Below are 14,474 nucleotides of genomic sequence, written 5' to 3' on the forward strand. Positions count from 1 at the left end.
TCCTAGCTAATTTGTGCCAGGCACTGAGCTGCTTAATCCATGTTTTCTGATTGAATCCTGTGAGGGGGGGATATCTGTTTTACGGATAAGGAAACAGGGGCTCATAGAGGCTAAATAACTCAGCTAGTTAAGGGCAGACCTGGAACTTGATGCTTCTGTAGGCTGTGACAATAACTTCATGCTTAACAGTAAATAAGAAGTGGATGATTTCCCTTTCCCCCACCCTACCAAAGAAGCCCTAGTGGTGTAACGGTTAAGCGCTCAGTTGCTAACCAAAAGATTGGTGGTTCAAACCCACCCAGCAACCCCATGGGAGAAAGTCCTGGTGATTTGCTTCTGTAAACCCTAGAAAACCCTATGGGGCAGTTCATGGGGTCATTATGAGTCGAAAATTGACTCACTGGCACCCAGCAACAACTACCCTACCAGATCATAGAATTCCAGACTCTGTGTACTCCGCAGCCTTGATACAAAAGCTAGATCTGTAAGTTCACATATTTGTTAGATCTCTGTCCCCATGCCCTTGTTTCCCTGTAGCCTGCGAGGCTGTGGAATCCCTAGTTCCTGGTGGCAGGAATGAGAATGAGGCGACTTAACATTAATTGGTCCCAAAATAAGCTCAACCAAGAGCTGGACCAGGATGATACCCGCCCACTCTGATACAGATTTGTCCCAGAACTGATCCAGAACATAATTAATTTCCAGAAAAGATGGATAACAGGAAAGCTTTTCCTTCTTTTAGACAGAGAAGACAAAGGTTTGGGACACTTCTCTTTCTGTTTGGAGCATCTTCAATCATGGGGCAAGCAAAAATGCCAGCATGTGGATAGACCAGTAGAAACTCATCTCGGGTCTAAACCTGCATCAGGCTGCCTGAGTTCTCGAGGCTCTAGTCCATCTCAAGGACAGTTCCAACCTCCTCTGAGGAATCCAGGTATGCCAGCCAACTGCCCCGCCATTCCATTCCCTCTCCAGTTCCCTACCCCCTCCCCAAGGGTGACAGGGAAGCTCCTCCCTCTCAGGCCCTTCTCCGTTGGCACCCACTCAGGTCCCTGGCCATAAAAAGACAACCACAAGCCCAAAAGCTGAAAAAGAAATTTTTTTAATAAATACAAAAATCTCCGATAATGACTCTGCTCAGCTCAGGGGCAGCAGGAGTGGAGTGGGGGGGCGGGGGGGACCCTTGGTGCTGAGTGAGGATAAATTAAAAATCCAAACAAGCCAGTGGCATTATGTACAGAGGGAAAAGGGTTGGGCTTCTAGGGCAGAGCCGGGAGGGACGGACCAGAGGGTGACAGGGCGGGAGTGGGAGTGGACATGGCCTTGGTCTGGCCCAAAGGGGCTGCCGCTCCCCCTTGTGGAGCAGTGGTTCCCAGAGGTAGTGGGGGAGGGAGAAGGGGCAGAGAAGAGGAGCCAAAGGCACTGGGTTTCCCACAGGAGAGTCCAGGGTCCTCAGCACTGCCCCTTCCCCAGCCCAGACCCCATCCTCTTGGTCATGCTGCCTTCTGGCTGCTCACTACAAGCTCTCCTCTTCTTTCTCCAACTCTGGAACAGTCCTGGTCTCTGGGGCTGCTGGAGATAGAAGGTGGTGAAAGTGGGACGAGGAGGGAAGGGATGGGTGGCCTAGAGAAAGGCAGGAACGCAGAGCAAAGCCTTTCTGTTCTGGTCCCAAAAAGGTCAGAATTGTGGAAGCAAGTCAGTGCACACCAGCTGTGTGATCTTAGTCTAGTTACTTAATTGCTCTGAGCTTCATAAGTACCGTTTGTTCAAAGTTTATTAAGAAAGTGTTCTGTATCCCACTTTGGTGAGTGGCGTCTGGGGTCTTAAAAGCTTGTGAGTGGCCGTCTAAGATGCATCAATTGGTCCTATCCCACTTGGAGCAAAGGAGAATGAAGAAAACCAAAGACATAAGGAAAATATTAGTCCAAGAGACTAAATGACCACATGAACCAGAGACTCCATCAGCCTGAGACCAGAAGAATTAGATGGTGCCTGGCTACCACCAATGACCACCCTGACAGGGAACACAACAGAGTCCCAGATGGAGCAGGAGAAAAGTGTGGAGCAGAACTCAAATTCACGTAAAAAGACCAGACTTAATAGCCTGACAGAGACTGGAAGAACCCCTAAAACTATGGCCCCCAGATGCACTGTTAACCCAGAACTGAAACCATTCCCGAAGCCCACTGTTCAGACAAAGATTAGACAGGACTATAAAACAAAAAATAATACATGTGTTCTTCTTAGTTCAATCAGGCACATGAGACCAAATAGGCAGCTCCTGTCCAGGGACAGGATGAGAAGGCAGGAAGGGACAGGAACTGGTTGAATGGACACAGGGAACCCGGGGTGGAAAAGGCGAATGTGCTGCCACATTGTGGGGATTTCACCTAATGTCACAATACAATATGCGTATAAATTTTTGTAGGAGAAATTAACTTCATCTAAAACACAATAAAAAAGAAAGAATATTGTTTTTTAAGCAAAGGTAATAAACAATAGCCCACCAGGTGGCTGTGAGGGTGGAAGGGGATGGCGTTTGTGAAGCAGGCAGCAGGGGCCTGGCACACAGTAGGTGCTCACTGCCCTCCCCAGGCCTCCCAGTCAGCCCCCACTCACGCCTCTGGGGTGTGCAATGCGAGCAGCATCTACTCTCCTTCTCCGAGCCACAGGACAGTGGGGGTGAACAGTCGTCGCGCTCACAGTGGGGCACCCCTGACTGGAGCAGCACAGAAAATGAGGGTCCCCCAGAGGCTCTAGGGCATGGCTGCCTTCAGCCTCTTTAGGGGAGCCTGTCTCCAGGAACCTGCCCTCCCTGGGAAGTTTTCTCTATTCCAGCCAGGCCCCCAATGCCCACCTCATACAAGTCCCCTGCTCCTGACTTACCCCACATCTGCAGGTTATACAGCTCATCTCCCCAAAGGGGGGCACTGATGGGTGCCAGCTCTGGCTTTCTGGGAACCACTGCCCTGCAAAACGGCAGCCCCGGGGCCCATCGGCCTGCATGGGGTCTCCCAGCTGGGGGCGGGCCCCTGACACCACTGTTGAAAGGAAGGAAGGGAGAGAAGAAGGAAAGGGTCAACAGATGTGAGTTCTGTGAGGGCTGCCCATGTTTTATTTGACTTTGAACCTCCAGCACCTAGTAGTTCCCGGCATTCTATAGACGATAAATTTGGGTGGATGGATGGATGGATGGATGGATGGATGGATGGATGGATGGATGGATGGATGGATGGATGGATGGATGGATGGATGGATGGATGGATGGATGGATGGATGGGCAGGTGAATAGATGGACGGATGGGTGAATAGATGGATGGGTGGATGAATGAGTGGATAGATGGGTGAACAGAAGGATGAGTGGATGGATGGGTGGACTGGGAACTGGAACTCATCGTGCCCCACAGACACACATACATTCTTTTCACTGCCTTAGAGCCCTGGCTCCAGGCTAGACACAGACCAGTGCTCAGTAAGTGCTGAATTAACTGAGAAATCCTTTCCCCCCACCTTCACTATGCATCCCCTCAGCACCCACCTCCCTCACCTGGACACTGTTTGCAGCAGTCGGTAGGGTTGGCGCGGACAGGCTGGGCACAGGCCAGCCGGGGACATTGCACCTTCTCACAGTGCACCTCTCCAGTGCCCCCCTGTAAGGTAAGGGGTGTCAGGAAGGAGGGGGACATATACGCCTCCTGCTTCCTTCTTCTCCTTTTCCATATCTCAAGCGTAATATATCCAGGGCCTTCTACTCAGAGTCCCTGAACTGGTGCTTTATATATCTCAACTCAAACTCTCATTCTAACTCTGCAAGGTAGGTGCTGTCATCTCTGCTTCTAAGAGCGGAAAGTGAGGCCCACGTAGGTACAGAAAGGTGCCCACAATCTACATAGAGCAGAGTCAGAATCCTCACCCTGGTCAGCCTTGCCCTCTTCCTACAGGAAGCTGACTCTCAAAGCCTAAGGAACTTTTCTAGTATTGTTTCGATCCCTGAACCCCCCCACCCAAGGGTGGCTTTCTTGCCCCGGCAGCCCCACACCATCTCTGCAGACCCAGCTGGAGGCTGAGCTGGGTCCAGCCAGAGTTAGGCACTGGAGACAACTGGGCAGGTATACCTTGCAGGTGCACACAGCACACTTAATTAGGCCAAAGGGGGGCACGACAGGGTGCCACCGGGTACCCGCTGCCCGCCAGCTCCGGTCACCATCAAAATAGCAGCCTGGTGGGGGAGAGTGTCCAGCCTCGGTTAGTGCTGAGCTCAACAGCTGGGCCCACAACCAAGGCTGGCACCTCAGGCCAACCCACACTAGGCTAACCTCAGAGCCCACTCACACACTGTTAACAATAATGAGCCTGCCAGGTGCCACTAGGGACCCGGACCCTTCAGCCCTTACCCCTCAACTCACAGTCCCATCCTCCTGCCCACTTCAGCCCTCACCCCTCCACACACAGTCTCATCCTCCTGCCCCCACCCCTGCACACACACTCGTCCTCTTGCCCCCTCCTGCCCTCACTCCTGCACACATAGTCTCATTCTCCTGTCCCCTCCAGCCCCTTCGGCGCCACACACTCGCAGCTCACCTTCTCCAGGGTCTCGGCTTCTGGGCAGCCCCGCCCGGTCTCTGACGTCTTGTTTCTCTGTAGAGCCAGAGGCATGTCTAGGGCCGAGGGTGACGCCCCCTTCCCTCCCTAGAGACCCCATCCTCTGCCTGGCTGCCCTCCCCCACCAGGCACTCACCCGGGCACACTGGGCAGCACTGGTCGGGCACCTGTACTGGGTGCGGGCAGCTGGGCGGCGTGCACACCACGGGGTCACAAATCACCGTGCGTCTCTGCGGGCCGAGGTGGGGGCGCTGACTTGGCTGCCCAGCCCCCTTGCCTCAGATTCCAGGTCCCAGTGCGCCCCACCTCCACGTCCGCGCTACCTCCCTCCCTAGCCCCAGCCTCCGACCTGGCAGGTGCAGAGCGAGCAGAGCGGGTCGTAGTTGGGGGCCCAGCGAGCCCCGTGGGGGCGCTGCTGCCCCTCAAAGAAGCACGAGTTGGAGTCTCGAGGCCGCCCGGGGCCACCGGGCTTGGCGGGGGCTGAGGCCTCGGGGCCAGACGCGGCAGGCAGCGCAGGCAGGGCCGCCGCTTCCGGGGTTCCGGGCACCCGAACCCCTTCGGCCCCTGCCGCGGCCAAGCGCAGGCCGCCCACCTCACAGCGGTTGGCGACTTGCACCTGGAAGGAGAGGCCGGTTGAGGAGGTGCGGTGGCTCCACCTCGTGTCTCCACCAGCAGCGACCAGCCAGGAAGCCTGAGACACCTCCGCCCCCTGAGCAGCCAGGCTCCCCAGGAGGATGCCATTAGCCAGAGCAGTCATCCAGCTGTCAGCGACCGGCGGTCCTGTGCCAGGCTTTTTATACACCTTGTCTGGCTTCATCCTCCCAGCCAGCCAGGGCATTTACACTACCACCCCCGGAACGCCAAAATGGCCCCAGCCAAGGGGACACAGTGCCAGCCCAGCTCTGCACTGTCCCCACCTCCCACACTGCTGGTCTACCTGCCCTCGCAGCTCCCCTCGGGGGCTACCCTTGGTGGTGATCAGCAGGGAGGCAGTGCCCTTCGCCAGATGCTGCAGCAGCTCCGGCTCCAGGTCCTTCACCACACCCTGAGCCTGCACACAAGTGGATGGGAGAAGGGACAGGGCTGAGCCCACTGTCCCCAATTTACAGATGAAGAAACTGAGACCCAAGGAGGTAGTGACACCCAGTAGCAATGGTGTGGAGCTTGGAAGTCGGGTCTCTCTGATTCCAATCCACTGCAACCCACCCACCTCTTAGGGCTGGTCCATCCCCCCAGCCCCTGTGGAGGGCCAGGATACTATGTACTGTCCAAGAAAGGACCCAGGGAGGAGAATGCATAGCGAAAGCTGTTTTACTGCAAGTGCGTTATTCAGATTACCTCAGAGAGCCTATGTCGCTTGCACAAGATCACACAGCTAGTAAGCGGCTGAGGCAGAGGCATACCCAGGTCTGTCTGACTCCTGAGCCCAGGCCAGTCTACCACACCAGGCTGCCTGTTCTCTGCTTCCCCCACCACAGGCCCACGCAGCCCTCCATGCTGAACAGTCGATATTTGCCGTCGTGTCCTCACCTCTGGGCCGTAGAATCCCTTCAGCAGCCGCCGGGGTCCTGGCATCCCAGGAGGCCCAAGGAGGTGGGCAGTGATGGTACCCTGTTCTGAGCCACCAAGCCCAGCCAGCAGCACTTCATAGTGCAGGTGACAGTGGGTATCCAGGGAAAGCCAAGCATGGCCAGCCGCCCGGCTCCGCACAGGAGGCAGCACCAGCGCTCCCGCCAGAGGCACAGGCAGCGCTGGGTCCAGAGCAGAGGTGACAGGTGAGAAGGTGGCCTAGAGCAACCTCAACCCCAGCACTCCCCGCATCCCCCGACCCAGACTCCATGAGCTGGAAAACACTGTCCGTGGGCCCAGTGAGCAGCAACTTTTAGACCCCTGCCCCGTTACAGCAGGGTGGGTCTGCCCACAGGCCACCCCGTCCATCCCCAGCTTCTCCAGATGGCAGCCTGGAGGCTCAGCACACAGAAGGACACACCAGGCTCAAGCCCTCTGGCACCATCCCTCACACGCTTGAGTCACAGTTTAGAAGGCACCAAAGGGCAGGCAGATCCCTGGGGACACTCACCATCGTGGCGGGCACTGTGCCCACTGTAAGGGAGGGCAGCCACATGCCCCCGCAGCTCTCCGTCCGGGAAGTCCTTGGTGCCCACGTTCAGGAATAGCTCATTCTGCAGCAGCATATGAGCCCCTCGGGCACCCAGCCCAGGGCAGACACCCACAGCCTGGAGGGCCAGGAAGGGTGAGCCCTAGCCATGGCCTACCAGACCCCAGACAAACCCCTCCTCAGCTTTCCCACAAGCTCAAGATTCTGAAGCCTTCCCACATTTAGTAACCCCACTATACCCGTGCACCCGTCCACATAACATCAGTAACACTGGATGAGAGCTTTACAGCCCAGGTTCAAGTCCCGCCTTGGCCACTTCCTAGCTACATACCCTAGACCAGTTACTGTACTTAGCCTCTCCTATCCTTCACTTCCTTCTCTATAAAATGGGTACTGTGAGGGCCAAAAATGATACAAGTAAGGCAACCAGTGCAGTCCCTGGCAGGTAGAAAAGCTCAGCCGTGGCAATTATTATCACATTTATTATTGTCTGGTCTACTGAGTAGTGGTTAGCTGCTACGGCTGCTAACCAAAGGGTTGGCAGTTTGAATCCGCCAGGCACTCCTTGGAAACTCTATGGGGCAGTTCTACTCTGTCCTATAGGGTCGCTATGAGTCAGAATTGACTCGACGGAACCGGGTTCAGTTCGGTTTCTGTTCAGTCTATTGTACCAGTTTCCCTGTCTAACCCGTTTCCTTGGGCTGCGAATAGGCTGAGGACAGGAGCCACATCTGAGTTTCTCTGTACTCCAGTCCCTAGCTTGGAGCCCACTAAAAATGGGCTAAATGAATTAATGAAAGAACCTGTGAATGAGCGAATGCTACTGAATAGCCCTGTTCACCCCACCTGGCTCTCCCCAGCCCAAGCACCAGCAGCCCTGGTGCACAGGCCCTGTATGACCAGGTGCTGGAGCCCCGTTCTGCCTGGAGTCCTCACCATGTGTCCTCCAGGCTGGAGGCCGGCCATCTGGCACAGGACAGTGCGCTGGTTCCTGCGCTGAGGCTTGGTCTCCAGAGTCATGGCCATCACCTCGCTGCCTATCCCTACCACCTGGACCTGGTGGGCAGGGTTGGGGGGAGGTGAATGGGAGCCGCTGGTATTGAGCATCACAGGCCAAGTCCCTGCCCTGCTGCCCTCCCCAGCTCCTGCGGCCCCGATGCCCACCTGGTAGAGCAGGGAGCCGTTTCCTAGCAGTGTGAGGCTGGCTGAGCCAGCAGCACCCGTCTGGACTGGAATCAGGGCATCGGCACCACAAAGGACACTTTGCAGGACTGCAGAGGGACAGGACAGGTGGCAGTCTTGCCCACGGTCACTCACACTCTCAGCTCCCCTCCCACACCTCTCCCTGCCCCTTCACTGGCCCTTGTTTGTGCCTCAGCTATGCATGCCTGTGCCCAGGTGCCAGGCCCCACTCCGCCTCACCATCGCAGCTCTGCTTGGCAGCAATGTGTCCACTGATGCGTGGCCCTGGCCCACCTGCCCTCTCCAGGGCCATCTGCAGCTCCCCTAGAACCAGCCAGTTCATCTCCTGGGCTGTCAGGTTGGGCAGCACCTCAGCAAAGCCCGGCTCCTGGGGACAGAGCAGGAAGCAGTAGACAGCAGCCAGAGGCTTGAGTAGGTGGCAGCCAGAGTCTGACCCTCACTTGCCTGGGCTGAGGCGTTGGCCTGGAGCTCTCGCACGAGTTGCCCCTGGTGTAGAATCTGGAGCCGCAAGGGAACCTGGGCAAGTCCTGCAACGGCCATACATGTGGACACCTCTGAGAGGCAGGGGTCCCCCAGGCATCGCATGTGCTTTGCCCCCATCCCACTTACCCCCACTCCTGGGTTCCAGCAGCCCCCGGAAGAGCAACAAAAAGTGCAAGGAGTCCTCTGTGTCACTGAGGGTGAGCAGGGTGATGCCCCCCACGCCCTGCTGTGGGGGGTCTTCCAGGGTCAGGATGGCGCTGAAGGTCTCTAGGGAAGGGGGGCCGTAAGAGCCAATTCAAAAGTCCCCTCCTCAGCCCACCCCATTCCTGGAAACAGAGATGCCTCGGAATTTCACATCCAGGGCAATCGACTCCCCTCACCTGCAGCCAGGGCCCGGTGCCGGATGAGAGGCCCCCAGACCTCCCCTGACGGTTGAGTGGGTGTCACGAGAGCCACATGCAGCTGCTCTGCCCTAAGGAGCCGCAGGGACAACCGAGGCACTCCCCGCCACACCCCACAGACCTGGAGCAAGAGACAAGGAGGCCCTACTCAGACAGTACACAGGATGGGCCAGCTGAGAGGCCCAGCCCTGGTGAGGAAAAAATATGGGCAGAAGACCCCAGATCCTCCTAGCAAGCTTAAGAAGGGGGCTCTGGAGCCAGACGGTTGGGTTCAAATCCTGGCTCCACCACTTACTAGCTGTGTGACCTTGAGCAAATCACATTCTGCTATTGAGCCTCTGTTCCCTCATCTGTAAAATGGGCATCATAATGTCAGTGCCTTCCTCCCACTGGGCTGTTGTGAGGACCAAAGGAAGCAGTGCATAGCAAGCCCTCGCACAGCGCTCAGACTGGACAAGTGCTCATAAATGGCATCATCTCACCAGGCCTTCCTGGGTGGGGGCTGCAGGGTGTTCAAACAGGACGCTGCCAGTGGAGTCTGAGAAGCGAACCCTGCTGGGGCGGTCCAGGCTGAGAAAGAGAAGTAGGGTGAGGCGGGGCTCTCGGCCTGGGCTAGAAGCAGCCCCTCCCAACTCTCCCAATTCTCCTCCTCCTCCCCCCCAGCTGACCCCTCCTCCCTCCCGCCCGCCCCTTTCTCACCGCCGGTAAGAGATGGAGAAGCGCAGGCTAGAGCGCAGCAGCGAGACTCGGGCCCGTGCCACCGCCTGCGACCTCGGCCCGGTCAGCAGCGCCACGAAGTCTGCGAGGGAAGGGAGAGGGCCCGAACACTGTCAACCGCCGCTGCGGTCTGTCCCGACCACGGCCCACCCACCCCCCCTCGGCCCCCGCCTACCCGTGTGGCCGTCGCCCCGCACCCGATCCTCAGCGCCCGGCTCCCCGGGGTCGCTATAGCTGCGGTGCTCCGGGTCCCGCGGATATTCGAAGGCCAGGCCCGACGGCTTCCCCTCGGAGCCGCTGCGCTCTGCGCCGGGGGTGGAGGACCCGGGCTTCAGCTGGCCATGGGGAGATCAGCTGGCCGCCCCGATCCTCGTGGCCCGGGACCTCGCGTCCTGACCCTGCCGCCCTCCCCCTGTGGTGGAGCCGGCCTTACCCTGGGGGCAGCTCTGGCAACAGTGTCCCGGCAGCTGGCGCGGCTGCCTGCAGGTCAGGGCTGGGCACTCGGGTTTGATGTTCTTGCAGCTGACCCTGCCCGGACCCCTGGCACGGCGACCCCACTGGAACTGTTCATGAGAAGACAGAAAGCAGGGTGAGTGCAAAAGGAGAGACCCAGGGGCGATGGGGGAGGGTCCCGGGACCAGGGTAGGGTCGTCTCGCTGAGTCGGACCGCTTCAGCCATTTAGAAACTGCATGACCTAACCTTTCTGGGCCTTCGGGTCCCTACCTGGAAAACGGGGGGAATAATAATAATATCTTTTTTTTTTTTTTTTTTTTATCTACCCGAGTCGTAGTGGGAATTGAGCAACACATAACCGTGTTGGCACAGAGCAGGACACAGTGTGGGCGATCGATGATAGCCAACACCTGAGACTTGAAGGGGACATCCCCCACCCCCTTCTCTGCTGGAAAAATATCCCAATACATCCTTGTCTGCGGACTCGCCCCTTTCTCCTCAGCAGCTCCCAGTGCACTCCGAAGTCCCAGGACCCCAGCGCTCTCCCACGCCCGAGGGACCTGGCCTTGGCCGCGGGGTCCACTCACCGCCTCGCAGGCGCACAGCACGCAGCGCATCACCCCGAAGGGCTCCCCCAGGTCCGGGTGCCACGTCTCGTCCAAGGCATAGACCTTTCCGCCGAAGGAGCAGCCTGCGGGAACGGGCTTGGCTGGCGGCCGCTGCCCCGCTCCTGCCTGCCGGGCGCTGCCAGCCGGGCCTGGGTCCCCGGGCACCAAGCGCCTCGCGGCCCGCGCCCATCCCTCCTGGCTCTCCGCGCCCAGCCACCTGCGCCCGGCGCCCCCTCCGGGCGGTAGCGGACTGGCCCGGAGCAGGACTCCCCGCCCGCGCCTCCCCGGGGGCGCCCACCTACCTGCCGCTCCCCGAACGGGCAGCGGCTCCTTCTCGGGCCGGATGGGCAGCGTGGGGGCCTCGGGGCCGGCGCCGCGGGCCGGCCAGGAGCCGAGCAGCAGCAGCCCGAGTAGCAGCAGCGGGGCCGGCGGGGCCGGGAGGCTCGGCATGACGCGAACGGGACAGCTGGGGAGGCGGGAGGGAGGAGGGCGCCCGGAGGGAGGCGGGCCGGGCCAGGGGCGGGCCGGCGGGAGGGGGCCGGGGCCGGGGCCGGGCGCCGTGGCCAGGGGCTCGTCGGGCGGCCGCGGAGTCGGCGCCGGGCCGGGCGGGGCAGGCGGAGGCCGGGAGGAGCGCGGCGGGCCGGCGGGCGCTGACCCGGCCCGTACGCGGCTCTAGTGCCCCGGGCGCCGGCTCCGGCCCGTTTTATGCCCGGCGCCCGGCGCCCCGGCCGGGGGCCTCCTCCTCAGCAAACGGGGCGGCGGCGGCGGCTCGGCGAGGGGCCGGGCTGAGCCCGGGGGGGTCCGGCCCAGCAGCCGCGGCCCGGATCGCGAGGGGGGGAAGGGAGGGAGGGGCTGGGACCGGGCAGGGGAGGAGGGAGGGGCTGGAGGGGAAGGGGGAGACGAGGGGGCAGGGGGAGGGGAGGCACTAGGGGGCGCGAAGAGGGGGAGGAGAGGAGGGGCCCGGAGCCCCCCGCTGCTAGTGGCCACGGGGCAGCTGGACCAGGAGGTGCGTGTCCGGCCCAGGGAGGGGCAGAGGCTGGGCCTGAGGCCTGTGCTGGCCACTGGGCAAAGGACCCGGGTCCTGCCCAGGAAGGAAGACTTGTCTTCAAGGATGACAAAGTGCAGGGAAGACCCATCAACTGATCTCCCCCTGACTCAGCCCACAGCACCCCTCAAAGCCCATACCACTGCCCACACCTCTGTGCACTGGCCAGTAGTCCTACCTCTTCTCTGAGGCACAAAGAAGAAGGTTTTATATTAGTCTTGTTATCCCTCATTGTACTGTTCCCCAGGATGTTCTCCTGGCTCAGCCCCTGAGCCAGAAAGAGCAGTGGTCTCCTGTGCTTCTCACCCCCTGGAACCCATCCCCAGGCCTGTCCTACCATCCCTGCACCCACCCTGAGTGCCCTCACCTAGGGGCGCTCTGCCTCTCCACTCACTCCCAACCTCCTCTGTCTTGGTTTCCTGGTCATGACTACGCCCTCTCCCCGGCAGCCCCCACAGGCCCACCGGCCTCCCAGCCATCCCAGCACCCTCCTTCCTAATCTTCGGAGGCATCTCGTCTAGCTGAACTGGAGAATTCTGGGATCTAGGCCATACTCCTTAGCCCACAGCCCCATCCTTAGGAGGAGGAGCAGGAGAGGGCCTGAGGAAGAAGTGGGGGCGGGGTGGGGGGCTGCTGGGGACCGGGTCAGGCCAGGAGGCCCCTGAGGACAGGGACTGTGAGAAGACTGGATTGAGGGGAAAGCAAAGGAACTACAGCCTGGGCCAGAGGAAGAGAGGGGCCAGCAGGGAGGTATTTGCGGGGGAGGTTCAGCAGCTGTCTCTCCTAAGACAGGGACACATGGGCCTGGTTATGCCTCTTGTCACATGTGGAGTGGTCGGGGATGGAAAAGGGAGAAGGACAGGGCCAGGAGAGAGATAAGCGGGCTTAGCAGTCAGAACCATCGGTCCCCAGCGGAGCCCGGATTTAACCCAGCACACACATCTCACTTCAGTCCTCTCAAACTGTCCAAGGCCTTTCTCCGTGTAACGCTGACCCCTAACAGAGTCCTTCTCTAGTACAGGCAATACCCGGATTCCCACTTGGAAAGGGGGACTGATGAGGCAGGACCCCTTAGGGGGTTATGCAGAGAAAAAGCAGGAAAGCAACAGCCCTACTGGATTTCAGCAGCAGGTGTGGTGTCTGGAGAAAAGAAATTTGGACAACCAGGAACTTAAAAACCCACCCGTCTAAAACAAGACAAAAATGTCCTGCCAGATTCGCCCAGGGAAAAACCTCAGCTCCCACCCATCTCTTCCCCCAGCTGGGTCCCAGGTTTCCCCATCTCCAGGAACAGACAGGATCCCCTTATTCAAATCCTCCCTGTGGTGTGTGGGTGGAGGAGCTGGGCTCCGTTGGTGGACCATGGTCCAGGCAGGGGCTCCAGGTCCAGTGCGGGTGGGAGGAGAAGGCGTCACTTCCGGGGGCCCTCGCCAGTGTCTGGTGGCTCCCTGCTCTCTGATTGGGCAGAAGTAGCCAGGGCAGGCCTGTGACCCCACTGCCCTGGAGGGGCTGTGTCCCAACGCCACATGCCTTCCTACCTATCTGCTCCCCAGAGTCCGGCCTGCTCTGCACCTGGGTCCCTGAGCCCTTCTCCACCTGGTGAGTGGCAAGCCGGGTGTTAGGTTAAGTGAGGGTAGAAGGCCGGGAAAGAGGAGTTGGGCTCTCAGCTGGGGGAGGGGCAGGCAAACTGGAACCTCCAGGCACTGACCTTTGTCGAGAAGAGTGTCGCCTTCCCAGAATGGGAGGAGCAGGACAGAGCAGGGGTAGGGGGTGGGGTGCTGGTTTCTGAGGGACTGATCACAGACTTGGGAGCATACGGCATAGTCTCCGTGGCCCTCAGGACAGGGAACATGGGCCCCGGGAGATGAGAGGAAAAGAGGCACATTTAGGGCCTAGGGACACAGCCCCAAATCTCTTTACCAGATCATTTCTTGTTAGCTCAAGGCTCTGGGTCCTGGGGCTGGGGAAGCTGGGTGAGGGAAGCCAAGGCACAAGGAGAGGGTGAGGGGAGGACTCATACATGTTGACAGACCTCCAGGAAATCCCAATATTGAATCAGGTGCGGGCCTCTTTGCACAACTTGTGAAAGAAGGAGGAAGCCATGTGGGGGGTCCTGTAAAGGAACCGGAAGGGGTCTGCAGAGGGGCAGGAAAGAAGGTGCAGGCTAAGAGAGAGAGATGTTGGTGGGAATCCAGGGGAGGTAACCCACAGTGCCCCACCTCCCAAAGGCAGGCATCACCTCACTCATTCCTGAGCAACCTGCCTCAGGAGGGAAGTCCCAAGGCTGTTAGTCCATCTCTACGCCTTGCACATCCAGGTATTTCAGAACTTAGAGTGCAAAGGAGAACTCTAAGAGACTTCATGTATGGAGGTGAAAAGGGAAAGAACAAAAGGCTAACTTCTCCCACATCTAAGTCTCCTAACCTTCTGCTCACCGACCTCTAGTAGCCCCAGTTATCTTTTTGCCCACTCCCCAACTCTGAAGCTATCCCTCCACACACTATACATGTTCATGGGTTCCTCCTCCTGGCCCTATATCCCGTTTTTCACTCCCTTCTCTGAGCTGGTGCCACAGGACTTCCATTCTTCCTCTCATCCCAGATTTTCTTCAACCAACAACCAAGGTTGCTCAGGATTTGAGGGAAATTAAGATGTGTGGATGGGTGTGTCCTTCTCCTCTTGGAGGATGTTTGTGAGTGCCAAACCCAGGTCAGATTCACTGAGAACCCCTGACAAAGAGGAGACACCATATGGTGCAGTTACAAGGAAGCAGGGGACCAGTCAGAGCCTTAGCAGTTGTAGGCTGGTCGGCATCTCAAGCCTTCCTGGCATCTGTTTCCCC

The 14,474-nt window shown here is 59.0% G+C and overlaps 1 protein-coding gene across 1 annotated transcript; it reads right to left on the reverse strand.

Annotated features, from left to right (window-relative positions):
• Positions 1 to 1,086: 1,086 nt before the first annotated feature.
• On the reverse strand, positions 1,087 to 11,037 carry CHRD (chordin). The gene is made up of 23 exons (XM_064278718.1): positions 10,890 to 11,037; positions 10,567 to 10,670; positions 9,959 to 10,088; positions 9,701 to 9,829; positions 9,508 to 9,607; positions 9,291 to 9,378; positions 8,788 to 8,929; positions 8,534 to 8,674; positions 8,369 to 8,451; positions 8,144 to 8,291; positions 7,886 to 7,992; positions 7,658 to 7,777; positions 6,683 to 6,839; positions 6,133 to 6,353; positions 5,540 to 5,653; positions 4,952 to 5,218; positions 4,739 to 4,832; positions 4,582 to 4,638; positions 4,116 to 4,219; positions 3,548 to 3,650; positions 2,887 to 3,041; positions 2,620 to 2,719; positions 1,087 to 1,572 (listed from the first exon to the last, which is right to left on the reverse strand). The coding sequence occupies exons 1-23, from the start codon at positions 11,035 to 11,037 to the stop codon at positions 1,517 to 1,519; spliced, it is 2,868 nt and encodes a 955-aa protein (XP_064134788.1). The 3' UTR covers positions 1,087 to 1,516.
• Between the last annotated feature and the right edge of the window lie 3,437 nt (positions 11,038 to 14,474).

Source organism: Loxodonta africana, chromosome 1 (assembly GCF_030014295.1).
Source record: "Loxodonta africana isolate mLoxAfr1 chromosome 1, mLoxAfr1.hap2, whole genome shotgun sequence".
Taxonomy (NCBI): domain Eukaryota; kingdom Metazoa; phylum Chordata; class Mammalia; order Proboscidea; family Elephantidae; genus Loxodonta; species Loxodonta africana.